This window comes from Erinaceus europaeus, chromosome 16 (assembly GCF_950295315.1).
Source record: "Erinaceus europaeus chromosome 16, mEriEur2.1, whole genome shotgun sequence".
Lineage (NCBI taxonomy): Eukaryota > Metazoa > Chordata > Mammalia > Eulipotyphla > Erinaceidae > Erinaceus > Erinaceus europaeus.
In genome coordinates this window covers 13,347,419-13,375,347 of record NC_080177.1, presented here as the reverse complement: position 1 = coordinate 13,375,347, position 27,929 = coordinate 13,347,419, and the positions used below count along the sequence as shown (strand labels likewise).

The 27,929-nt window shown below is 40.6% G+C and overlaps 1 protein-coding gene across 1 annotated transcript; it reads right to left on the bottom strand.

Moving 5' to 3' along the window:
• Window positions 1-1,599: 1,599 nt before the first annotated feature.
• Window positions 1,600-24,314, bottom strand: TERB2 (telomere repeat binding bouquet formation protein 2). The gene is made up of 7 exons (XM_007534107.2): window positions 23,837-24,314; window positions 23,658-23,739; window positions 22,861-23,000; window positions 20,511-20,572; window positions 14,777-14,862; window positions 13,043-13,131; window positions 1,600-2,665 (listed from the first exon to the last, which is right to left on the bottom strand). The coding sequence occupies exons 1-7, from the start codon at window positions 23,898-23,900 to the stop codon at window positions 2,523-2,525; spliced, it is 666 nt and encodes a 221-aa protein (XP_007534169.1). The 5' UTR covers window positions 23,901-24,314; the 3' UTR covers window positions 1,600-2,522.
• Window positions 24,315-27,929: the final 3,615 nt, after the last annotated feature.

Sequence of the window (27,929 nt, the reverse complement as noted above, 5' to 3'; positions counted from 1 at the left end):
ATATCTCCCTCATAATTGAAGGATATCTTGACAGGGTAGAGTGCTTGTGGCTGGCAATTATTTTCTTTTTTTTTTTTAAATTATTTTCTTTTAATACTTTGAATACATCATTCCACTCCCTCCTTGCCTGTAGGGTACGTGAGAAGTCTGATGAATGCCTGATAGGCCTCCATTTATATGCCACTGTCATACTTTCTCTAGCAGCCTGCAATATTTTTTCTTTTTCCTTGATTTTTGATAGTTTTACTATAATCTGTCTGGGTGCAGGCTGCTTTGCACTCCAGAATTTGTATGTTCACTCAGTTTCCTGAAAGTCTATATTTTGAACATTGTTCAGATATGGAAAATATTTCTATGAATTCTAGTTTATTGACATAGATTGATTTTTCAATCTTTATTCTTATTTAAAGTATGTATTTAAGATATTAAGATTTCCTGTAGCTAGGGAGATAGTTGAGCAACAGAATGGTGGGTATGTAATCATGAAGTCTTGAGTTCAATCCTTGACACCAAGTGTGTCAGAGTGGTGCGTTTACTTTATGATAGGAACTAGAATATACTGGGCATTATAGTAGTGAAATTATATTACTTTTTCATTGAGCACTTGCTAAGAGCCAGTTATTATCCCAACCATTTTACAGGATTATATCCTAATTCCTTACAACTTCTCTATAATTTTCGTACTTTGATTCTATTTGCCACAGACAAAGTATCTGGTCCAAGACCACACACGCAAACAAGCACTGCAGTTAGAATTTAAACCAAGACAGTTGATACTGTGCTCTTAGCCACAAATGTGGGAGGGGGGCGGGTGGTGGCTTACACGGATGACAGCACATATTGCAATATGTAAGGACCTGGGTTTGAGCCCCCGGTCCCCATCTGCAGGGGGAAAGCTTCACAAGTGGTGAAACAGTGCTGTAGATGTCTCTCTGTCTCTTTCCCTCTCTATCTCCCCCTTCTTCTTAATTTCTGGCTGTCTCTATCAATAAATAAAGATAATTAAAAAACTGATATATGAATTTTATCTTAATAAAACTATTGAGAAATGATTATTCCATTAAGTTGATGCAATATAAAGTACCATTCTATTCATTACTAAACATTGAGATTATTTCCAGTTTTTCACTCAGCTGAGTAATGATATAGCTGGACACTCCATTTGAAAGGGGAAAATTATTTTTCCGGAAACAAGAAGTTTAATTTCATTATTATTATTGTATTGCCATCAGGGAGTTTGATGCCTGCACAGTGAATCTACCACCACTGCTTGCCATTTTTCCCTTTCTTTTCTTTCTTTTTTTTTTTTATGTGATAAGCCAAAGAGAGACTGAGAGGGAAAGGGAAGAGAAAGAGGATGAGAGAAAGACACCTGCAGTATTGCTTCACAGATCATGAAGTGTCCCCCCTGCAGCTGGGGATCAGGAGCTTGAGCTCTCAATAAGTCCCAATATTCACATAGAAAACACTTATTTAATCTTTTTCAATAATTAATTTAAGATTCATAGACAGGCACATTTCTATACAAGAAACATAAACTGAATGTGATTAATATACAATGTTCAGGAAAGAAAATACTTAATATGTTTCAGGAAAAGATAATTAAGATTTAGTTTTTATTTACAGCTTCAGAAAAGTCTAATCACAAATATGAATATAATTAACAAGAATTTAACATAGGAGAAATAGAAATTTCAAATACTAATGTTAAGATTAGTATTTAAATTTGTACTATGAAATTTGAGTCAGAAAAGAAAATTTGGGATTAACACAGACCAAAATGACCCAAGCACAGAAAAGTTCCTATTGTTAGATAATTCTACAACTGATAAGCGTTAGGGGAAAGTACAGTTTTAACAAGATTATGTTCTCACATATAATGTCATTTTTAATCTCTAAAAAATAAGAAACTCGCCATACTCTGTATAGCATAGCCACACGAACAAAAGAGAAGTCTTAGTACATCTCAGTATTATTTCAGCTTATTTAAAATACAAGCCAAGCACATTGGATTTTTCTGAGTCAACTTTGCAGATCGGCTGCCTACCATACTAGACATGTGGGGAGCTACTGGCCTGAAAAATCAAGAGGGTTGTGTTCCAGTTCTGGTTTAGAACCTAATTAGTCACCCCAAGGAAAAACAAACAAATAAACACATAAGGTTTTCATTTCCTCATTCAAAATAATAAATGGGTTGGACTCAATGTCCTTTTGAGCACTGTGATTCTAAGGTGATTTACAGGTTTGAGATGACATAGCACTTATTCACAGTAGGTGTAAAACACGTATTTGTAGTTAAGTCATTTCCGATATCTTTATTATCAGAAAAGCTGGGAGGACTGAGGAGAGACTAACACAAATGCCAAAATAGAGTGAAATATAATTCAGTGTTTCCTCAAGATTAACTTTGAAGAAGAACAGAAGTCTTCTCTGCTTCCCTATTATTCAGTTCAAATGGGGAGATTTTAAACTCTATACATAGTAATGTTTCATAAACAATGCCTAGGTGTAAGGAAAACAGCTTAATATTTCTTCTTCAATTTGTTTTTTATAGCAGACATATTAATTTCATTTTGAACATGGTATGCCAAATACCCTGAACTTCCAGGAATGAAGTCATGTAGCTCCCCAAGGAATTTCTTCATGGCATTGACGGATATATAACCTACAAAATTGAAAAAAGGAGACATATTTAAAATGGAATTACATGACGATCTTGAAATATCACTCTTCATATTCATTCAAAAGAAAAGCAAACACTAATTCAGAGGGACATATGCACAAGAGTTCATAGTTACATTATTCACAATAGCCCAGGAATGGAATCATCCTAAATGCCCACTGACGACTGGATAAAACAGTTAAAAGATATTGTTTCACTCATATGCACAACTGAACATACTAATGTGAAAAAAACGCCAACTTGTATCTAAGATTGTGGGAACAACAATAGTGGTTATCTAATGGAGTGGGGATGGAGACACAGACCTTTGGTGGTGAGAAAAAAAAAAGGGGGGAGATATAGTGATATTATCCTCAATATTCATTAATACTCAGTATTAATTCTTTTTTAGCAGTGATTTTTGAAACATCCTTGGCTGGTGGCTGCCCTAGCAAGACCATGTACCCAGCTGTGGACAGAGGTACAAGCTGAAATATTCCCAGCAGTGGGAGGACTCTGCTGGTACACTCCTTTGACATTTCACCTGTCTACCTTTTTCTTTCTCCAAGCACAGAGATGCAGGAACAGTAATGTCACCATAAGCCCACCAGGCTGGGACAAGGCAGTGGCACCCTTAGTGAAGTGCACACATTACAGTGTGCAAGGACCTAAGTTCAAGCCCCTGTACCCCACCTACAGGGGGAAAGCTTCATAAGTAGAGAAGCAGGACTGCAGGCGTGTCTCTGTCTCTTTCCTTCTCTATCTCCCCTTCCCCTTTCAACTTCTCTGTCTCTATCCAGTAATAAAAATAAATAAATAAAAATAAATTTGAAAAAAAAAAAGAGATTTCCAGCTGAGGGACATAGCACAGCAGTTCACACAACAGACTTCCATGTTTGAGGCAACAGAGGTCCCAGGTTGAATCCCCAACCCCCAGCACCACCCCAGCACAACACTTATGATGATAAGGCAGAACTGAGAAGTGCACTGGAAAATAATTCTAAACAATGATTTTATATAGAAACTTGCAAAAAGAAGACAAATACAGTGAGAATATTCCCCATGATATCAGCCTGATACTTATCAGGGAACACTCTTCTCCCTTCCCATTTTCCTCCAACCTTCTGTTTTATATCTTCTTTTTAAATTTTTAAAAATTATATTTATTTATTTATTTATTGGATAGAGACAGACAAAAATCAAGAGGGGAGGGGGTTAGAGAGAGGATGAGAGACAGAGAGACACCTGTAGACCTGCTTCACCACTGGCAAAGCTTTCCCCTTGCAGGTGGGGACTGGGGGCTCGAACCCAGGTCCTTGAGCACTGTAACATGTGCGCTCAGCCAGGTGCGCCACCACCCGGCCCTTCCTCCGACCTTCAACCACATTTTAAGACAATATTTGATTAACCACTGGGGTTACTGAGAGCATGATGTGAAGGTTGGGAATGGGATATAAAAATGCACAGGCCATGGGGGCTGGGCGGTAGCGCAGCGGGTTAAGCGCACGTGGCGCAAAGCACAAGGACCCGTGGAAGGGTCCCCACCCGCAGGGGAGTCGCTTCACAGGTGGTGAAGCAGGTCTGCAGGTGTCTGTCTTTCTCTCCCCCTCTGTCTTCCCCTCCTCTCTCCATTTCTCTGTCCTATCCAACAACAAGGACAACAATAATAGTAACAACAACACCGATAAACAAGGGCAACAAAGGGGAAAAAATGGCCTTCAGGAGCAGTGAATTCATAGTGCAGGCACCGAGCCCAGCAATAACCCTGGAGGGAAAAAAAAAATGCACAGGCCAGGATAACTAAACAGCGTGTCCAGTTTAGAGTTCATCACTTCGATTTTATCTATTCACTTACCTACTATCAGCACAAACATCGGGTTGAAAAAGTTAGAACACATTTTTTGCATAGAAAAACAGAAAAAGATTTGGGACCAGGTGGTGGTGCACCTGGTTGAGTGCACATATTAAAATGCACGCGGACCTGGGCTCAAGTCCCCAGTCCCTATCTGCAGGGGGAAAGCATTGAAAGTGTTGAAGCAGTGTTGCAGGTGTCACTCTTTCTCTATCCTTATTACCCCTTTCCCTCTTGATTTCTGGCTGTCTCTACCCAATAAATAAAGATAATTTTTTAAAATTATGTTTTTAAGATATCATGACTTTTTTGATCCAATAACTGTTCTTCCCTAGTAAAGCGGGCAACACTTTCATTAACTTATCAGTGCATTTATAAATCTTATAAGATAATGTTCTTATAAATAAAAAAGTTAATGGGAAATCAATACTAGTGGTTAGTGAACAAAGGTTTGCGGTGTGAGTAACTGTAATGTCATTAATAATCTAAACATGAGTATCAAAAAGAACACTTAGAATGGGGAGAGCTTAGAGCACTTTTAACTTGATAGCCATTGCTTACTGAATGATTATATTTTATGTGTAATGTGTTTGTGCTTTACATTAAAAATGAAACCTAGGGAGTTGGGCGGTAACGCAGTGGGTTAAGCGCAGGTGGTGCAAAGCGCAAGGACCGGCGTAAGGATCCGGGTTCCAGCCCCTGGCTCCCCACCTGCAGGGGAGTCGCTTCACAGGCAGTGAAGCAGGTCTGCAGGTGTCTATCTTTCTCTCCCCCCTCTGTCTTCCCCTCCTCTCTCCATTTCTCTCTGGCCTATCCAATAACAACCACATCAATAACAACAACAATAATAACTACAACAACAGTAAAAAACCTCTGTGGAGAACAGTCTGGAGAACCCTCAGAAGGCTAGAAATGGACCTACCCTATGATCCTGCAATTCCTCTCCTGGGGATATATCCTAAGGAACCCAACACACCCCTCCAAAAAGATCTATGTACACCTATGTTCTTGGCAGCACAATTTGTAATAGCCAAAACCTGGAAACAACCCAGGTGTCCAACAACAGATGAGTGGCTGAGCAAGTTGTGGTATATATACACAATGGAATACTACTCAGCTGTAAAAAATGGTGACTTCACCGTTTTCAGCCGATCTTGGATGGACCTTGAAAAAATCATGTTGAGTGAAATAAGTCAGAAACAGAAGGATGAATATGGGATGGTCTCACTCTCAGGCCGAAGTTGAAAAACAAGATTAGAAAAGAAAACACAAGTCGAACCTGAAATGGAATTGGAGTATTACACCAAAGTAAAAGACTCTGGGGTGGGTGGTTGGGTGGGGAGAATACAGGTCCATGAAAAATGATGAATGAAATAGTGGGGGTTGTATTGCTAAATGGGAATCTGGGGAATGTTATGCATGTAAAAAAAAAAAAAAAGAAGTAGAAACGCAAAGCAGAAATTGACTGAGTTTGGAGTATGGCACCAAAGTAAGAAAGCAGAAGTATACTAGAGTTAGCAGTGAGTACCTCCCTAATACTTCCTCTCCACTTTTCCAAGCTTTGGGTCCATGATTGCTCAACAATTTGTTTGGCTTTGTATGTTAACTCTCTTTTCAGTCACCAGGTTCCAGGTGTCATCAGGATGCCGGCCAGACTTCCCTGGATTGAAGACACCACCAATGTGTCCTGGAGCTCAGCTTCCCCAGAGACCCATCCTACTAGGGAAAGAGAGAGGCAGACTGGGAGTATGGACCGACCAGTCAACGCCTATGTTCAGCGAGGAAGCAATTTACAGAAGCCAGACCTTCTACCTTCTGCAACCCTCAATGACCCTGGGTCCATGCTCCCAGAGGGATAGAGAATGGGAAAGCTATCGGGGGAGGGGGTGGGATATGGAGATTGGGTGGTGGGAATTGTGTGGAGTTGTACCCCTCCTACCCTATGGTTTTGTTAATTAATCCTTTCTTAAATATAAATAAATAAATAAATAAATAGACAACAAGGGCAACAAAAGGGAAAATAAATAAATAAAAATTTTAAAAAATCTTTAAAAAAAATAAAAATAATAAAAATAAAAATGAAACCTAATTTATGGGCTGGGGTGGTAGTGCAGTGGGTAACAGCCTGTGCCTCCCATGCATGCCACCTGAGTTTGATCTCCGACACCACAGGAGAAAACCAGGGACAGAGAACAGAGTAACTATGGGTGGTGGGGCAGTGCTTTGCTGTTTCACTATCTCCCACCTTCTTCTTTTTCTCTCTCTTGCTCCTAAAGATATAAATTAGAAAGTATTGGGCTTGGGAGGTGTCATATTGGTAGACTACATGTATCAGGCCTTGGGTTCAATCCCCAGCATCACACAAAAAAATAACTGAAACCTAATTTAAAAGTAAATATCATATGAAAACAATTCTGGCAGAACTCAAGATTATTAAATTTAAAATATCACCATCAACAAAATATATATGCATATATTTCGATAATTTCTAGTAATAAATTCACAGTTAATGTGAATCCAATCATATAAAATAAAAAGATTAATATCTCTAAAGAGATTTCAATCATACTTATTTACTTCAGAAAAATCTTTTTTGATTTTCTAATTTTGGGCTTATTATTGGATAGAGATAGAAATGGAGAAGGGAGGGAGAGATACAAGGGAGAGAGACAGAGAGACACCTGCAGTCCTGCTTCACCACTTATGAAATTTCTCCCTGCAGGTGGGAACCAGGGGCTTGAACCTGGGTCCTTGTGCACTGTAATGTGTGTGCTTAACCAGGTGCACTGGCCCCCTTCAGAAAAATCTCTTAAAGCATGATTGTTCTATATGGTTCATGATCTTTGCTTAATGAATAGGATTCTCTGTGAAAGAATTAAACTCGTGCAGAAGAATTGTTTAATTAATTGTACATTACAATGTGTAAAGTTTCTAAAGAAGAATTTTTTATTTCTACGGAATAAAAAATAATCACTACACTAGTAAAAAATGTGTTAGTATAGGAAGGGTGGGATGTTTGCTGCACCAAAAATAGATCACTGTAGGGGCTGGGGCGGTAGTGCAGCAGGTTAAGCATAGGTGGCTCAAAGCACAAGAACTGGCATAAAGATCCCAGTTTGAGTCCCCGGCTCCCCACCTGGAAGGGGGTCACTTCACAGGTGGTGAAGCAGGTCTGCAGGTGTCTATCTTTCTCTCCCCCTCTCTGTCTTCCCCTCCTCTCTCCATTTTTCTCTGTCCTATCTAACAATGACATCAATAACAACGATAATAACTACAACAACAATAAAAGGGCAACAAAAGGGAATGTATATATATGTTAAAAAAAATCACTGTAACAACTTTTAAAAATATTTATTCCCTTTTGTTGCCCTTGTTGTTTTATTGTTATGGTTATTATTGTTGTCGTTGTTGTTGGATAGGACAGAGAGAAATGGAGAGAGGAGGGGAAGGCAGAGGGGGAGAGAAAGACACCTGCAGACCTGCTTCACCGCCTGTGAAGTGACTCCCCTGCTGGTGGGGAGCCGAAGGCTCGAACCGGGATCCTTATGCCGGTCCTTGTGCTTTGTGCCACATGCGCTTAACCCACTGTGCTACCTACCGCCTGACTCCCTTACTGTAACAATTTTTTAAGTACTTAGGTTGATGTTGACACCAAGTCCATTTAAACAAGCTTAAACAAAAGGGGAATTTACAAAAAAAAAAAAAGACACTGCTTATCAGCCAAGCTGTAAGAAAGGCAAATATATTGCTGGGCTTCAAAAATAACTACAGTCAGTTCTCATGATTATTGCATTGGTCTCAAGTTTTTCTCTGATGCTAGTTCCATTTTTCTTTCCTGAGGGAAGTTGGCTTTCTTTACATGGTGAAAATAAAATATAATTATTTATATTTGTCAAGTTTTATATTTTAGAACTATGGTCTGAATAAAGATGATTTGACTGGTGTATTTTCTATCTAAAAACTGAAAGAGTTTAGGTCAAGTATTTACTCCTGAATCCCCTGCTAGGGGTGAGGAGCAGGTTCAAGCTTTAGAAAATGTCTGTCCTTGACCGGGAGTATGGACCCACCAGTCAACGCCCGTGCTCAGCGGGGAAGCAATGACAGAAGCCAGACCTTCCACCTTCTGCATCCCACAAGGACCCTGGGTCCATGCTCCCAGAGGGCTAGAGAATGGGAAAGCTATCAGGGGAGGGGGTGGGATATGGAGATTGGGTGGTGGGAATTGTGTGGAGTTGTACCCCTCCTACCCTATGGTTTTGTTAATTAATCCTTTCTTAAATTAAAAAAAAAAAAAGAAAATGTCTGTCCTTGTGTTAAACTGTACCAACCAACCTCCCACAAGGCCCTGAATGACTCCTATTTCTTGATATTCGTGAATTTTTATAGATCCCTTCCACTTTGTACTTGTGTTGGTCTATGTGGTCAACAGCATATGAAATAGAAAGAGACAGGGGGACAGAGAGAATTCTGTCTTGGGCATGTTCTTTCTGTTGCCTTTTTCACTCTGAGGGAAGCAAGATACCACATTATAAATAACCTTTAGAGGGAGTCCCACTTGGTGAGGAGTTAAAACTTTTGATAAAGCACCAAGCAAGGATTCAAGCCTGCCAATAACTACTTGAGTGAGCTTGAAATGGTTTGTCCAGTCCCAGATGTACTTTAAAATAAGTACATGCAAGCTGGCTGACAACTTTACAGCAATCTTATGAGACTTTGAGAGAGAAGTTCCTATCCAGGATGTTCCTACAAAACTGAACTTTTTAAAAAAATTATTTATTAATAGTACATTCCAAGATTGTAAGATTACAGTGTATAGTTCCACATCACATCCACCCTCTTACCTCCCAAGATACCCACCATAGTGCAGACAAAGCTTAGACAGTTTGACTGCTTCTGTTTTTTCCCCAAGTTCATGTGTATCCAATTTCTAGATTCTACACAAGTGAAACCATCCAGTAGTTGTCTTTCATCTCTTTCCTTATTTCACTAAGCAAAGTCACTTCCAGTTCCATCCATTTTATCTCTCCAATTGAACTTCTAACCTGTGATTTGTATCTGATTTGTATCTGGGATTTGTATCTGTGATAACCACAGATACACATTTTAATTCTCTTTTTATAAATAATCTTTTAAAGAAAATTTTACTTCTAGTCAAAAGCCAAAAATCAAATAAAAGAAAGGAATACCGTCCCAACTCCCTTGATAACTTGTGGGGCATTTGACAATGTCTGAAGATATTTCTGATTGTCACAACTTGGAGTAGTGGTGAGAGATAGGATGCTACTAGCATCCAGGGGGCAGAGACTCGGGTTACTGTTAAGCCTCACAAGCAGTGAAACAGTGCTACCGGTGTCTCTCTATCTGCCTCTCCCTACCCGCTCAACTTCTCTCTGCCTCTACCCAAAAGAAAAGATTTTTTTTTTCCTCTAGGGTTATTGCTGGGGCTGGGCGCCTGCACCACGAATCCACTGCTCCTGGTGATCATTTTTCCCATTTTGTTGCCCTTGTTGTTACCCTAGTTGTTGTTGTTGTTGTCATTGCTGTTGTTGTTGGATAGGACAAAGAGCAATCGAGGAGGGGAAGACAGAGAGGAAAGAGAGACCTACAGACCTGCTTCACCACTTGTGAAGCGATCGCCTGCAGGTGGAGAACCGGGGGCACGAATCGAAGAATTTATTTTTTAAATACTGTGGCATATAAGACTGATTCCTGGGAGTCCGGCGGTAGCGCAGTGGGTTAAGCGCACGTGGCACAAAGCGCAAGGACCTGCATAAGGATCTTGGTTCAAGGCCCCGGCTTCCCGCCTGCAGGGAATCACTTCACAAGTGGTGAAGCAGGTCTGCAGGTGTCTTTCTCTCCCCATCTCTGTCTTCCCCTCCTCTCTCCATTTCTCTCTGTCCTATCCAACAACAAAAACAGCAATGGCAACAACAATAAGAAGAATCACAATGATAAACAACAAGGGCAACAAAAGGGAATAAATAAATAAAATTAATGTTTTTTTAAAAAAAAGACTGATTCCTCCTGCTAATAAAGAACTACCTGTCTCTCGGCCTTAGCGCCATCTTCCTAGAACCCTTTGCACGATGAGAGCCAAGTGGAGGAAGAAGCGAATGCGCAGGCTGAAGCGCAAAAGAAGACAGATGAGGCAGAGGTCCAGGGAGATTTGTGCACCCATGGAAGCCACAGGAGCAGAAATAAGGGGTGCCGGAGGCCAGAGGCACTGGTACAAATTGGACTTCTGTGCTGCAGCCTAGAACTTGTTTCAGCGGATCTAGAACCTCATCACCATCTGATCCTACGTGACCATCTTGAGTGACCTTCATTGCTCATACCAAGACACAGTCCCTTTTGCTCCTTTGCCTTGGACTTGTCATTCTGGACTAGTTCTGCTCTCCTTGTGGCTGAATGTAACCCATGTACAATAAATAACCTCTTCTGCTATCTTAGCTGAAGGGAGAGAAAAAAAAAAAAAAAGAACTACCTGGTCTAAAATGCCAACAGCAGTAAGACTAAAACCCTGTTCTAGAATTTGTTGTTGTTGTTGTTTTACTATCAAACACCTAGTCTTATTTGCAGAGATTTAACATTCATGAATTGAACAGAGCCGATTTTGAGAGACAGTTAAGTTCTAGTCAGAAATACTGATAGTACACCCTAAAGCAGAATTCCCACTCACTTTTTAAATTAACTCAAGATGACTTTCCCAATAAGAAGTTATCCCTTTCCGTATAAGCAGATGGTATGATAAGACGGGAATTACTTGTCACGTCACATCAAAATACAGGCATGTGAAAATAAAACTTTCTTTCAAGAGCTGTGAAATTTTTAATGTAAAAATGTAAAGAAAATAATTACTCCGGGGGCTAGGTGGTAGCGCAGCTGGTTAAGCGCACATGGCGCAAAGTGCATGGAGCAGCGTAAGGATCCAGGTTCCAGCCCCCAGCTCCCCACCTGCAGGGGGGTCGCTTCACAAGCGGTAAAGCAGGTTTGCTGGTATCTATCTTTCTCTCCTCTTTTCTGTCTTCCCTTCCTCCCTCAATTTCTCTCTGTCCTATCCAACAACAACAGATATAACAACAACAACCACAAGGGCAACAAAATGGGAAAAATAGCCTCCAGGAGCAGTGGATTTGTAGTGCTGGCACCGAACTCCAGTGATAACCCTGGTGGCAAAAAAAAAAAAAAGAGAGAGAGAGAGAGAGAAAAGAATTATTAAAGAAGTATTCAAGCGAGTGAATAAAGAGAATCTGAAAACTATACAATGGTTTTTACTGAAATTTCAAAAACATACTTTTTCAGGTTTCTGTTTAAAAATAATTTTTAGATAACCTCTTCTTTAAAACCTCTTTAGATAACCTCTACTTAAAAAAAATATTTACTGAGCTGGAGAGACAGCTGATGATTGTGCTAAAGACTCTCATGCCTGAGGCTTGGACATGCTAGGTTCAACTGCCAGCACTACTACAAGACAATGCTGAGCAATGTTCTGGTATTTCTCTCTCTCGCTCTCTCTCCCTTTCTCACTGTATCTCTCATTAAAAAGTAAATAAATTTTTAAAAATTATTTACTGACTTAACACTGGATTACAGTATTGTAAGTCTGATTAACTGACTGATTAATGAGGAGAGTCTCACAACTGTGCCACTTCACTGCTCCCAGGCTTGCTTTTCCATTCAAATAGAGAAAAAAGAGAGGGAGAGACACCTCAGCGTTAGAACTCCCTCCAGGGCCATGGCACTTCCTGTGTGATACCAGGGCTCAAACCTGGGCTGCACACATGACAAGGTAGACCTCCTACCTGGTAAGCTATTTCTCTGCCCCTGCCCCCAAATTGTGGCGCACCTGACTGAGCGCACATGTTTGCATGCACAAGGACCGGGGTTCAATCCGCGGTACCCACCTGCTGGGGGAAAGCTTTGCAAGTGGCCAAGCAGGGCTGCAGGTGTTGCTTTGTCTCTCTCCCTCTCTATTTCCTCCTCTCCTCTCAATTTCTGACTGTTTCTATCCAATACATAAATAAAGATTTTTTTTTTAAAAAAAATCTTATCCGTGTCCCAGATCGTCCAAATATCCATCTCATTCCCAAGGGTCACTTTTCAACTGGTTGCCTTGGGTCTCCCTTCTCACTGTCTCTGATAACGTCTTCTTTTAAGGCAGGCATCTGGGTAGGGAACATAGTGATCCCAAGTTCATACAATGTATCTTCTAAACTAGAACTTTTGACAGTAAAATCTTGATGCTACAGTAACAAGAGTAAACTGGGACTGGCTTATGTGTGTTCAGTCTAGCTATCAATCATCATTTTCTTCACAGAACAGATGGAGTCTATCGTAGGGTGAATTCCACAGAATAATTTGTTCAATGTGTGAATAAATACTGTGAATAAATGATGTGTCCTCCATTTCCATTTACAATGGAGGACTCTGCTTACTAGGAATTTGAAGTATAACAGTTCTATTGGAAAAAAAAATCCCCGTTTCTTGCAGATCTGGATTCATATACTCTAGATTTTATTTTAATTTACCTGTCACCATGTTATTCACTGGATAATTCTGAAGAGGGAAGTACATCTGCTTTTCTACAGCTGGAGTCCTTATAAAATGTTTTTCTGTGCTGTAAAGTGAAACATACAGAAAATCCTATTTAAGTTTTATAAATTAGAAACTACCCCATGTAATATCTGTCGTAATCTATCAATAATCGCTCTTTTGGTCAGATTTCAGTTTTACTGGGTGAATTGTAAAGTGTGAACTTTTGTGCTTCTAAGTTTGTTTTGTTTTGTTTTGTTTTTGTTAAGTTCGAGACAGAAGCAGAGAGAATAAAAGAGACCACAGCACCAAAGCTTCCGTCAGTGCAGCAGAGACCAGGCTGAAACCTGGGTGGGGGTGAGGGGGTCGCTTCACAGGCGATGAAGCAGGTCTGCAGGTGTCTGTCTTTTCCCCTGTCTTCCCCTCCTCTCTCCAGTTCTCTCTGTCCTATCCAGCAACAACAGCAATAACAACAATAACAAGGGCAATAAAAATGGGAGGAAAAAATGGCCTCCAGGAGCAGTGGGGATGCATAGTGTAGGCACCAAGCCCCAGCAATAAACCTGGAGGCAAAATAAATAAATAAAACAAAAAATGTTTAAACAAAATAAATTTTTAAAGAAACTAGTTCATCAGTTAGTAAATGTTTATTCTTATATGCCAGCAGCATAATAAAGGAAAAGATGAGCATCAGTAAGAGCAAAGTATAGTTAATCTATGTTCATATTGCACCATCTGGTGGTTCCACAGAGAAAAAGCTCTAAATAATCTGCATAAGGTTTCTATTCATATCTTTTTTCTCTTTGTTATTGTTCATTATTGTATTGAGCTTACTTTTCCCAGATTTGTAAGTCCTCTTTAAATAAGGAAATTAGTCTCTGTCAAATGTTTCCCCCCAGTGTATTATTTTTCTTTTGATTTGATTTGTGGCATTTTAAAAATGTTTAATATTTAAAAATAATTTTGGTTGTTATATTTATTGATCTTTCCTTTTATGAAATTTTTTTTTTTGCAGGACTTTTTTTTTCCTCCAGATTTATCACTGGGGCTTAGTTGCTGCACTACAAATCCACTGCTCCTGGAGGCCATTTTTTGCCTTTTGTTGTCCTTGTTTATCATTTTATTGTTATTACTATTGTTGTTATTGCTGTCATTGTTGGCTAAGACAGAGAGTAATCTAGACAGGAGGGGAAGATAGAGAAGGGGAGAGAAAGACACCTACAGAGCCTCTTCACCACTTGTGAAGCTTCCCTCTTGCAGGTGGGGAGCCGGGAGCTTGAACCAGGATCCTTGGGCCGGCGCTTGACAGCCATGTGCACTCAACCCGCTGAGCTACTGCAGGGCCTCCTGGACAATTATTTTTTTTAACTCAGTGCCTGGGAATGAATCAAGCATCTGAGCTGAGCAGTGCTCTGATTAAGTGGGGGAGGGAAGGGGTTCTATTTAAAAAGATAGAAAGAAAAATTATGAGTGAAGTTAAAATTAGGGGAAAAAAACTATTTAAATCAAACTCATGACTTTTTATATTGAACAATGACAGCTACTACTTTATCATTTACTTCAGAAGCTAAACACTATCTATATTCCCTATGAAGATTTGAAAACCACTGAAATGGAAACAGTGATAATATCAGTCCTGTAAGACTATAAAAATTAAATAAGAAACATACAGTAGTACTCAAAAATGTCTCTACTGAACTAAATCTCAATGAAGTATATGAAGTCAGTACCTTTTAACTGATTCCTTTTTGGAATCTGTTGCTAGTTCACCGCTTTCCCTAAGGGTGTTGATTTCATTTGGTGTTACTTCATTATGCTGCAGATAGCAAAAGAAATCAGATTTTAAAACAGCCTATCAGTGATCCAACCAATCATATTTTTTTGTTGTTGTTTATTTGCCTCCAGGGTTATCGCTTGGGCTTAGTGCTGACACTACGAATCCACCAGCATTTTTCCCCTTTTTCCTTTTTTTTTTTCCCCCGTTTTATTGGATAGGACAGAGATAAATTGAGAAGGAAAGGGAGGAAGAGAGAAAGACACCTGCAGATCTGCGAAGTATCCTCACAGGGGCTGGAACCCCTTGCATGGGTCTTTGTGCATAAGTGCCATGGGCGTTATTTTATTTTATTTTTGCCTCCAGAGTTATCGCTGGGGCTCGGTGCCTGCACTACGAATCCACTGCTCCTAGAGGCCATTTTTTCCCATTTTTTGTTGTCCTTGTTACAGCCCTTGTCGTTGTGGTTGCCGTTGATGTTGGATAGGACACAGAGAAATAGAGATGGGGAGACAGAGAGGGGAGAAGGCTAGACACCTGCAGACCTGCTTTGCGCTTGTGAGGTGACACGCCCCACCCAGAGGCAGAGAGCCAGGGGCTCAAATCAGGATCCTTACACGGGTCCTTGAGCTTTGCACCATGTGTGCTTAACCTGCCACGCTACCGCCGGGATCCCTTCCCCCACCCTACCCCCTCTTTTTTTTTTTTTTTTTTAAAGTAAGCTGGCATTAAAAGAGGTTGGGAACCCAGAGCACTATGGTAGAGGGAGATGACAATTTTGTGATTGGAAGACGTGTGCTTGCACCTATTTTGGGGATATGTGACCCTGTAGCCCTGTGACGGCAACAGAATTGTAAAGCATTTCTTCAATAAAAAATGAAGTAAATTGTTAGGATTTCGTCATATCGGTGCTTAACTGGAGACACTTTCTCAGCAGAGCATTTGGGGCACTAGTTCTGACGTGTATTCTTTGCCTTAACAATGAGTCTTGAACTCCAGTGTCAATGTTTCACTACTGCTACCATAGCTGCCATACTTGGTAGTTACTATTCTCTCACACCTGAAGGCCATAGAACAGACTTTTGTAAGAGCACAGGAAGAAGTTAGGTGACTAGCAGTAGACTCCCTTCCTTCTTTCCTTCCTTCCTTCCCTAAAAAGGACATGGCAAGTGAACTGATTTCCTCTTAACGATTCAAGAGGATTGTGGATATTTGAACTGTGCCCCATAGTTAATCATTGGGTTAAATCTTTACTCTTATTTCTCAGAATGAAATCAACTCTATTCTGCTACTTAGCTAATGAGAAATTCAATTCCGTTGCTAAAGCACTTTTTTCCAAAAAGGAAATTATAACATTCAGGCAAATTTACAATAAACATGTGCTCAAGCTTTATTCAACTCATTAGTTACTGAAAGAAACAGTAAGGTATTAAAACCAGCCCAAAAAACATTTGAAAAGATGGGTATTTTAGAGATTAGTTAGTTAAGGCAAATTAGGATTGTTGGTCTACATGCAAAGCTGGTTCATGTCTAGTAGGGTGATAAATCATAAACTTTGAAGTGATTTGTTCCACTGTTTAGAAATAATTTGCAGCTCTACTAAATCTGCAATATAACATGTAGTGTCACTAATTCTGAGGCTACTAATAAACTAGTTTAAGAATGAGGGAATAAGGGGCTGGGTGGTGGTGCACCTGGTTGAGCGCACGTTATAGTGCGCAAGGACCCGGGTTCAAGATCCTGGTCCCCACCTGCAAGGGGAAAGCTTCAAAAGTGGTGAAACAGTGCTGCAGGTGTCTCTGTCTGCTTCTTTCTCTGTCTTCCCCTTACTCTCAATTTCTGGCTGTCTCTATAAAATAAAGATTAAATAAATAAATAAAATGAGGGAATAAATTGGCATTGAATTCATAAAACTTAGATTTACTCTATCTAGTTTGATGAGAAAAATTTATAATATTTTACATATATACTTATACTACATAGTTTTAAAGATAACATCAAGAGATTGGAATTTTTTTTTAAAAAGGCTCTAATTATAAAGTAAAACTATGGTTTTATTCTTGTTTCAGTTTTTGTAATTTTTCTTGATATTGTATCAGCTTTTATTCTTTTTTTTAACTTTATTTCTTTATTTTATCTGTTAGAACAGAGAGAAACAGAGGGAAGGGGAGATAGAGACAAAGAGACACCTGCAGCACTGCTTCACGACTGTAGATGGTTTCCCTCTGCAGGTGGGACCAGGGGCTCGACCCTGGGTTCTTATGCATGGTAATATGTGCAGTTAACCACGTATGCTACCACCTGGCCCTTAATTTTTATTCTTAAAAACAAGGAAACCGTGGTCCAGGAGGTGGCGCAGTGGCTAAGGCACTAGACTCTCAAGCATGAGGTCCTGAGTTCAATCCCTGGCAGCACATGTACCAGAGTGATGTCTGGTTCTTTCTCTCTCTCCCCTATCTTTCTCATAAATAAATAAATAAATAAAATCTTTAAAAAAAAACAAAACAAAAACAAGGAAACCAAAGTGTTAACTTAAATGTTCTTAAAATCCTTGACCTGGGGAGTTGGGCGGTGGCACAGTGAGTTAAGCGCATGTGGCGCAAAGCACAGGGACCAGGGTAAGGATCCGGTTTGAGCCCCCGGCTCCCCACCTGCAGGGGAATCGCTTCACAGGCGATGAAGCAGGTCTGCAGGTGTCTATCTTTCTCTCCCCTCTCTGTCTTCCCCTCCTCTTTCCATCCTATCCAACAACGAACAACATCAACAATGGTAATAATAATAACCACAACGAGGCAACAAAAAGGGGGAAAAATGGCCTCCAGGAGCAGTGGATTAATAGTGCAGGCACCGAGCCCAGAATTAACCCTGGAGGAAAAAAAAAAATCCTTGACCTGAGAATTTCTAGGCTTACTATGAGCTACAAATTCAAAAAGTAACAAATTGTTTTATCTTCAAAATAAGAGTATTTAACTATGGAGTTACCTAAGAACTAAAGTGTACTTTTTTTTTTAAGAGAATACATGACAAGTGATTCAAATACTCATACTTATCACATGATACTTAAGTTCTGCCTATCAGATCATCCAGTATCTATCCTTCTCTTTTTTGGCTTATTTCACTTAACATGATTCCTTCAAACTCCATCCAAGATAAGGTGCAGGAAATGGCATCATTTTTAACAGCTGAGTAGTATTCCATAAGCTAGAACAACCTTATTTTTTATGACATTGTTTAAATAACCTATGTTAGTTGTTTTATGGTTAAGTCTCATATTTTAGAATTGTCTTGACTGTTTAGATTTAGATTAAACATTATGAACAAGAATACTACACATATAGGGGCCGGGTGATGGTGTACCTGGTTGAGCACACATTACAAAGCATAAGGACCTGGGTTCAAGCTCCTGGTCCCTAGCTGCAGAGGGAAAATCTTTGCGAGCAGCGAAGCAGGGCTGCAGGTGTCTCTCTCTCTACCTCCTTATCACCCCTTCCCTCTTGATTTATGGCTGTCTCTATCCAATAAATAAAAATTTAAAACATTAGATAAAAAAATAATACCACACATATATAATATTGTATACTGTTTATTATATCAGGTCAGGTTAGACTTAGTGAGGTTATTACAACATTGGTGACACTAAACTTGGCTAGGTGGCACATGTTCATTGTATATTTGCCTGAGTATCTGCTTGATATCCCCACTGTAAAGGTATTTGCTTGCCTTTGTAAATTACCAAGAGGTGATAATGTGAGATCCTGGTCTTGGCATTCATTGATGACCTTTGGCCTAAATCATTTGTTTTCTTGACGGTCACAGGCAAGGAATTTCTATTTTATCAGCCGTTCTATATTTATTTACTAGCTGCTGCTTTTTTTTTTTCACCAGGGTTATTGTGGGGGCTTGGTGCCTATAGAACTAATCCACCATTCCCAGCAGCCATTCCCCCCCCATTTTTCCCCTTTCTCTTTGACAGAACAGAGAGAAATTGAGAGGACAGGGGAGACAGAGAGGGGGAGGGAAGACTAGATACCTGCAGACCTGCTTCACTGCTCATGAAGCATCCCACCTGCAGGTGGAGAGTAGGGGCTCAAACCTGGGTCTTTGTGCTTGGTGATATGTGTACTTTTTTATATATTTATTTTATTTATTTATTCCCTTTTGTTGCCCTTGTTTTATTGTAGTTATTATTGTTGTTGTCGTTGTTGGATAGGACAGAGAGAAATGGAGAGAAGGAGGGGAAGACAGAGAGGAGGAGAGAAAGATAGACACCTGCAGACCTGCTTCACCGCCTGTGAAGCGACTCCTCTGCAGGTGGGGAGCCGGGATTCGAACCGGGATCCTTATGCCGGTCCTTGTGCTTTGCGCCACCTGCGCTTATCCCGCTGCACTACAGCCCGACTCCCGGTGATATGTGTATTTAACTAGGTGTAACACCACCCAGCCCCCACTGCTATTCTTCTAAAAGGAAAAACAAATCCTCTTTTATCCTTCCACTTTTGAAGTATCATTATGGAATCATGAACTCTTTTCCAATTAAAAGTATTATAATCCATAACTGTTATTCTTTCTGATTCTCAAATGATATCAAATGACTATTGCATACAGTTGTTTTTTTTTTTTTGTCAGTACTAGAACTTCTACTCCAGGCAACTGTTTCAGATAGAAAGAGGCAGAAATAAGAGACAGAGAGGAAAAAAAAACAAATAAAAAAACAGCACTGGGAGCGGTGGTGCAGTGTTCTTATACTTTCACGTGCTTTACTAAGGGGCTCAGACCTGGGTTGCGTGCACGTCAAGCCCGCCGCCATCCCAGGTGAGCTATCCTGATGGCTTCTGTATACAGATTTTCAAATAAGCTAAGAGATACGTACATTTGAGGGAAGATGCCAAAAGACATGTCAATTTTTTTTGTATTATACACAATTATTGAGGAAAGTTGTTCAAAACATTGAACAAATGGCTGCAGGTGTCTTTCCTCTTTCTTCCCCCATTCTCCTTGATTTCTCTATCTCTATTCAAAATAAATAAATATTTTAAAAAACAGTAAATTTTCTAGGTGTTTTTTTTTTTTTTTGCATGAATGCATTTAAATTTTACTCACTGAAATCTCACAAATGCAGGATTCCACTGCTCCTAGCAGACTGATTTTTTTTTTCTTTTAATTCCAGATAGAGACAGTGTGACAAAGAGGGAAGAGAGATACACTGCTCCACCATTTATGGAGCTTCCCTTCACCCTGTGCATGGTATTTCCATATGGTACCAAGAATTCACACTTGGATCCTTGTACATGGGAGTGTGCTCACTACATAACTTACTACATAACTTACTACACAGTAAGTTATCTCCCAGCCCTGTGTGAATAATTTTAATCATATAATAAAAGTATCTCATTTTACCAGTGGATTAGTATAGAAACAATGTCAAAGTAGATAATGTTCAATAAGAGCATGCCTTTTAAATTCCTTAGTAGTAACATGTCACAAACTTTTTTTTTTTTTGACCAGAGCACTGCTCAGCTCTGGCTTATGGTGATACCAGCAGTTAAACCTGGGACTTTGGAGCCTCAGGCATGAGAATCTCTTTGCCTAACCATTATGCTATCTACCCCTGCACAAATAAGCATTTAAAAAATTACAGTGCTTTCAAAAAAACTGAAACTGTAGAGTCTAATAAAAAAATTAATTCTTACCTCTTCTATCAGAAAATGTTGATCCTGTTCCCAAATAAAGTTACCAATTTTTCCCCTTATTTCTGTGGTAAGAAAAACAAATTCAATACCACTTCTGAAAGTAAATACAGAATTTTTAGAACTTGCTTAAAGTCTGAGATTTCTAAGTCAGCATTATTTCACTTACATCAAAATCACCTAAGAAACTTGCTTAAAATACCATTTCCTGTTGAATATAATCACGGAGAAGGAATTCAGGAATTTACATATCTAGCAAACTCTCCAGATGATTCTGATGCATTATGAGAATAAATGTATACGTTAGCTGCTAAAGTGTAATGCACATTACATACAGACTCTTCACTAGATGCCAGTGTATTTATGTCAAACATTAATAGACAAGTACCTAATCCAAAATAAATAAACAGTCCTGACTTTGTAGAGCAGAGCTTGCTTCTCAGAATTCAATCACTGACTTTGCTAAATGCAGACTCAGTGAGTATGTAACATGTCTTGTGGGCGTGGCAGCACATGAATTCTACAATGTACAGCATGTCAAAGGACTATGTCATCATCCTAACTCTGTCATCACCAAACTTGCCATAGTAATTTGCTGGAGGACAAGAAGGTAACATTCTTCTAGGTCTATGTTATCTTGCACAGACAATAGCCACTGTTGAAATATATGTCTAGTCCAAACTGAGATGTACTATATAAATAACAGATTTCAAAGATATGAAATAAAGATTGTAAAGTACCTCAATAATTTTCTATTATTTATTGAAACATTAATATGGAAACCACATTTGGTCTCATATTTCTACTATACAACATTGGCCTACAAGGATAAGGATGAATGAGATTTTTTTTTTTAAATGGCATGTTTTCATTCAGATTTTTTAAATTGAAATACATTTTGATGTAAGATACTAAACTCAAAAAGCAGAACAGAGGTGATCATTTAAAATCATATCAGACAGGTGACAGGGCTACCTCTCAGGGACAGACTACTCCATGTTTCTGTGGAGGGTACTGTCACTTTGTCAATAAATCTGTCCTTTGGTGGCAGCAGTAAGTCCTTGCTCTTTGCAAAAAAAAAAAAAAAAAAAAAATCAGACCAGATAGTTATTCTACAACATAAACTTTCTGAATGTGCGTGTCCATGGACTAATAGAACAGTTTTTATATAAATCAATTCTTTTATCCAGTCATTAACTCATGTGCATAACCACTTAATAAAATTCACTGTTCTGAGTAACAGAATTATGAAATACTTGTGTTGTTCCTAAAACTCTGCTCACTGGGAATTTGCATGTCTTTCTTTTCTTTTTTTTTTCTTTTCTTTTGCCTCCAAGGCTCCATGCCAGCACTACGAATTCACTGCTCCTGGAGGCTATTTTTCCCATTTTGTTGCCCTTGTTGTTGCCTTTGTTGCTGTCATTATTACTATTGCTATCATTGCTGTTGTTGTTGGATAGGACAGAGAGAAACTGAGAGGGGAGGGAAGAGAAGATAGAAAGGAGAGAAAGGTAGACACCGGCATACCCACTTCCCCACCTGTGAAGCGACCCTCATACAGGTGGGGAGCAGGGGGCTCAAACTGGGATCCTTACCACGGTCCTTTTGCTTCTCCCCAGGGGCACTTAACCCACTGCACTACCGCCCAGCCCCCTGCATGTCTTTCTAGGAATGTACATATCCACATAAAGACTGGATAATAAAGCAACAACTACAAAAATGAATTTTTTTAAGTTGACCTATAAAAGATAGTATCTGAATAGAAGTGGGTAAGAAATGGTGATCCATTAAGGGAAGACTATGACAAGCCATCTCAGAAGCAAATTATTAACCAGTCCCTTCCTACGTCACAGAGCTGCTAAAATAATCTACGTGAAGGTACTGTCAATATTATTAAAGACAATACAAATGTGTAAGTTTATTATCATAACAAATCTTTAGCAAAAAAATGAGTTATAAATAACAAATTTTTGAATGCTCCCATCAGACTACTTATTTTATTATCACATTAACTGGGAGAAGTTATAAAAATCAGAAAACTTGTTGGATCCTGTATGTTGAGCACCCTGGCTTCAGGGTGCTTGAATTCTGCTTGAGTTCTATTCGCCATTGAAGCACCTGAGTTGGAACCTGACACAGAGTAGGAACTCAGTGACTGTGTAAATGAACAATAAACAAAAGTGGGTTAAACACTCACGACAATCTGATTCAACTTCTATCACTTTTTACTGACTGATAATAACCGATATAAAATTCAAAAATCTCCGATGGACAACAAAGACCTAGTAATGCTGGGTACTTTGTAACTGGATTGGGTAGTTTACTAGCAAGCGGGTGGATGATTTTTGCTAACCTTCTTGCAAGCATGCAGGAGGAAGAAGAAAATGACCTAAAGCCACGGAGTTTTTAATTTTAGCATTAGCTACCGCAGAGAGGTAGTAGGCATGGAAAACTGTAGCGTTATCTTCGATGTAATCAAGGCTCTGGTATATTCTGGGGAGAAGAAAGGAAATATTTTAGGTTATGCAATAAACTAGAATGTGGTCAACCTTTCAAAAACTAACAAATGAATGGAAGTAGGGAGAATTCACTGTAGGTGGTCATGAAATGGGGGGGGGGGCAAGGGGACGCTAGACTGATGACCGCACTTCTCCTTTGCAAACCTAAGGCAAACAGCATCACCAAGGGGGTTCTGCAGGCGGACAAATTGGAGGCAGAGCCACCTGTGTGTTATCACTGCGACAGTGTTGCCAAAAAAGTATTCAGAGCGTGCAAACGCTGAGCTAGTGGCAGTGAAGGACATTTACAGGAGTACGACCCGTGACGCTTAACTACGGATTAATAGGGGGCAAGGGACGTTTATTCTGATGAAACTACCCAGGTTTGAAGACCTGGTGCCGGGATGAGAGGCAATAGGGAGCTGGCGTAAACATACTGAAGATGAGGGGCCTGGAGGGGGAGACAGGTAAGGAACCAGGAGGTAGGAGGCCCCGCCATCTGTCGTGGAGAGGAGAAAGGGCATCTCGGTGTTTCTCCCCCAGCATCTCCTATGTGCTTCTACTCATCCGTATTTATTAGTGGCTTGCAATGTCCATCCCCAGCTCGCGGTCATCTTGAACCGGGAGGCGCATGCGGGTGGCCTGCGGGTACCTCAGTGTGTCAGGGTGCGAGGCATCGCAGCTGAACAGGAAGTCGGCAGCCCCAGGGACACTGATCCTCCCCCCTTCGGTCACTGTGGAGACAAGAACATAGGGCCAGCCCAGCTGCCATCCTCAGGCCCAGGCAGCAGAGGGCAGAGAGAAACTCGCCTCCTCCACCCAGCTTCCTACCCCAGAATTGTTGCAGTTCCCCACTGACGCTGCGGCAGAACCACGCCCGCTGCCCTTGAAACATGGCGCCACCTGGCACAGGAAGTCGTCGTGGGGGCGGAGACTTGGAGCCGAGGCTGCTGATTGGTCCCTGTTCTGAAGTCGAGCAGGATGATTGGTTCTCAAGAATAAAGGGCGGGGAAAAGCTGAGGCCGGGAGGAAGCACCCCAGTGAGCGTTGGACGCCAGTGAGTTGGAGGAGGTCGGGTAGGGGTAGCCACAAAGCCGTTATCCCACTGAAGTAGTTGTCGATTTGTAGGGAGATGTTAGGGCTCCCAATTTCCCATGCCCAAGGACATCAGGAGCCCTCGGCACCACATGGGGAGATTTCCTAAGTGGTGGAATAGCCTGGTGGTGTCTTAGCTCTGTGTCTGAAGTTTCAAAAAAGGGGAGGGGGGAGGAAGAGAAAGAAACAGCTGAGGTGCACAAGACGACAAAGATGGGGGCGTCGGGTAGTGCCACTCCTGGTTGAATGCACATATTTAAGTGCTCGAGGCCCTGGGTCCAAGGCCCTGGTTCCCACCTGCTGGGAGGATGTTTCACAAGCAGGTCTCTCTGTGTGTGTTTGTTTCTGTTCTTTTCCTTCAGGGTTAGTTGGGCTCAGCTCCTGTACTGTGAATCCACTGCTTTTTTCTGTCCCCCCCCCCAACCCCTGCACACACCTGCACACACCTGCAGACCTGCTTCAATACTTCGGAAGCGTTAGCCCTGCAAGGAGGGAGTGGAGGCTCGGACTCGGATCCTTGTGCTGGTCCTTTGTGCCACCACCTGGCCCCCCTCCCTCTCTCTTTTACTCTCCTCCTTTCCCTCTCAATTTATCTTTATCAAAAATAAGTAAATAAGTATATTTTAATAAAAAGACAGTAAAACCAGATTAGGTATTTCCAGGGAATGGAATATTTTGAATAAACTAATTTTCAGATTAGTAAATATTGTTTATTTGAGGTCAAAGATTTATTTTTTGCTGCCAGGACTTTGCTGGGGATTCTTGCCTGTTGGACTTAGCCACTTATGGCAGACTCCTTTTGTCCTTTCCTTTTTCTAGATAGAGGGTGAGAAACAGAATGAGCAGAGGCATGATCTCATTTACTTAAAAGTTCAAAGGGCTGGTTTAGTGGTCATGTAAAATGTCTTTCATGCCTGAGGTACCGAATGTCCCAGGTTCAATTCCCAGTACCAACATAAGCTGAACCTTAGAGGTGGTCAGACAACAAACAAACAAAAAGTAAGAAGTTAAGACAGTATCTTTAGGGATATATTTCTTTTTTTAAATTTTTTTTTAATATTTTTTTTTTATTTTTTTATTCCCTTTTGTTGCCCTTGTTGTTTTATTGTTGTAGTTATTATTGTTGTTGTCGTTGTTGGATAGGACAGAGAGAAATGGAGAGAGGAGGGGAAGACAGAGAGGGGGAGAGAAAGACAGACACCTGCAGACCTGCTTCACCGCCAATGAAGCGACTCCCCTGCAGGTGGGGAGCCGGGGTTCGAACCGGGATCCTTATGCCGGTCCTTGTGCTTTGCGCCACCTGCGCTTAACCCGCTGCGCTACAACCCGACTCCCAGGGATATATTTCTTATAATAAAAATACCAGACAGTAAGTGTTTTTTAAAAATACATTTATTTATTAGATAGAGAAAAATAAAATTATGAGGAGAGAAGAGATAAAGAGGGAGAGAAAAAGAGACACACCTGCAGTACTGCTTCACCACTTGCAAAGCTTACCCCCTGCAGGTGAGGACCAGAGCTTAAAACCTGGGTCCTTGCACATTATAATGTGTGTGATCAACCAGGTGTACCACCACCCAGCCTCCAGACATTGTATTTACTGAAAAACATACCTGTGAATTATTTTCAAAAGACACAAAATGTAGAATAGTGATGGCTTCAGGGATGGGAGAGGTACCCTGAGAAAATATTAAGGTGGGCACATACAGATTATGGAAAATATGCCTATATCTGTGGTGCTGTGAATAAAATACTCTTTTTTTTTTTCTTTAAAAAAATCAGCTTTAGAGTGGGGAGTAGATAGCATAATGGTTATGCAAAGAGACTGTCATGCCTGAAGCTCCAAAGTTCCAGGTTTAGTCCCCTGCATCAACATAAACTAGAGCTGAGCAGTGCTCTGGTTTAAAAAATTTTTTTAAAAAAATTAAAACCAGCTTTATTCTGGTGTGTTATACCCCACAAAAATCTGCCAATTGCAAGTATACAGCATAGTGGTTAGGCTAAAAGGCTCGTGCATGAGATGACAAGGTTCCAGATTCGACCTCTAGCACCACCATAAGCCAGAGCTGAGCTGTGTTCTGGTGAGGAAAACAACAATAATAACATTTTTTTCCAGTTTGGGTTATCTCTGGGGTTCAGTAGCTGCAGGACTCCCCATCCCCTTTAGCCATTTTCCCTCTTTTACTTTCTTTTTGATAGAGGATGAGAGATAAGAGAAGACGACGGAAGGGGAGAAAGAGTGGGGAGAGACACCTGCCCCACTGCTCCACCACTCATGAAATTTCCCCCTTGCAGGTGGTGACCAGTGACTTGAACTCAGGTCCTGGAGCATGGTAACATGTGTACTCTACTGAGTAAGCCATCTCGTGCCTCCAAAACATGTTACTATTGTTGTTGTTATTACTGTCATTGTCATTGGATAGGAAATTGAGAGAGGAGGGGAAGACAGAGGGGGAGAGAAAGATAGACACCTGCAGACCTGCCTCACAGCCTGGGGAGCAGGGGTGAGGGGTTGTCGAACTGGGATCCTTAAGCCAGTCCTTGCACTTCATGCCATGTGCGCTTAACCCACTGCACCACCGCCTGACCCTCATAATATTCAATTTTAATTTATTCATTTTCCTAACACGAGCTAGAATCTATACACATTCCTGCTCATCTTTCACTGTCTCTAGTGTAATCATGACTTTTCCTTATACTTTCCTCCTCTGATCTAATGAACCTTGATTTCCCCTTTCTCTGAACTCTGTAGCACATGTCTATATTCAGAGACAGACTTTGGATATACATTTTCTAGAACTTTGTATGTGACGGAAGAGGTAGCAGTTAGACCCTTTTCTATTCCTCCAGACTTTATTTTTCAGTACGGCATCCTTATTTAAGATGTGCGCACTCAAGTATTAAGTTGACCAGGACAACTCATAGATCCTAGGTATGCACTGGTTCTTCTACGGCTTGAATTGTAGTCAACCTCATAGTGAAAGTCCACAAAATAAACAATGGACCTAAAAACTCCAAGTCAATTGAAGAGGAAGAACAATGGGTAGGGAGTAAAGATGTAGCACTGTATCTCGTCTCTCAATTTTTTCTGTTCATCTGAAACTCTTCACCACAGTAACTAAAATCTTAACCACTAAAAATATTTACTTATGGGGTGGGGCGGAGATAGCATAATGATCATACTAGACACTCATGCCTGAGGCTCCAAAGTTTCAGGTTCAATCCCCCACACCACCATAAAGCAGAGATGAGCAGTGCTCTGATAAAAAGGAAAAAAATAAAGGAAAGAAATATTGACTTATTGAATTCGGACTGTATATTAGCTAGTAAAGTCATATCGATGGTACCGTTAACATGTATAATACGGGGAGGGCGGTGGCGCACCTGGTTAAGCACACACAGTACTAAGTGCAAGGATCCGTGTAAGGATCCAGGTTTTCCCCAACTCCCCACCTGCAGGAAGAATGCTTCACAAGCTGGGAAGCAGGTCTACAGGTCTCTCTCTTTCTTTCTCCCAATCTCCCCCTCCCCTCTCGATTTCTCTCTCTAGCCATTAAAATGGAAAAAAAAAAATGGCTTCCAGGAGCATTGGATTTATAGTACTGGCCCCAAGCCTACAAAAAGGGGAAAAAAATTTTTTGACACTAAGAACATTAGATTTAGTAGGTATACACTAGAGAATGAGTCAGTTGAAAAGGTAAAAATTTTAAATAATAGGAATATTGAGGAGGAGAGGGGGCCGGTGGTGGTGCACCCAGTTCAGCGCACGTAGTATGAAAAGCAAGGATCCAGGTTGGCGCCCCTGGCTTCCTGCCTGCAGGCAGGACAC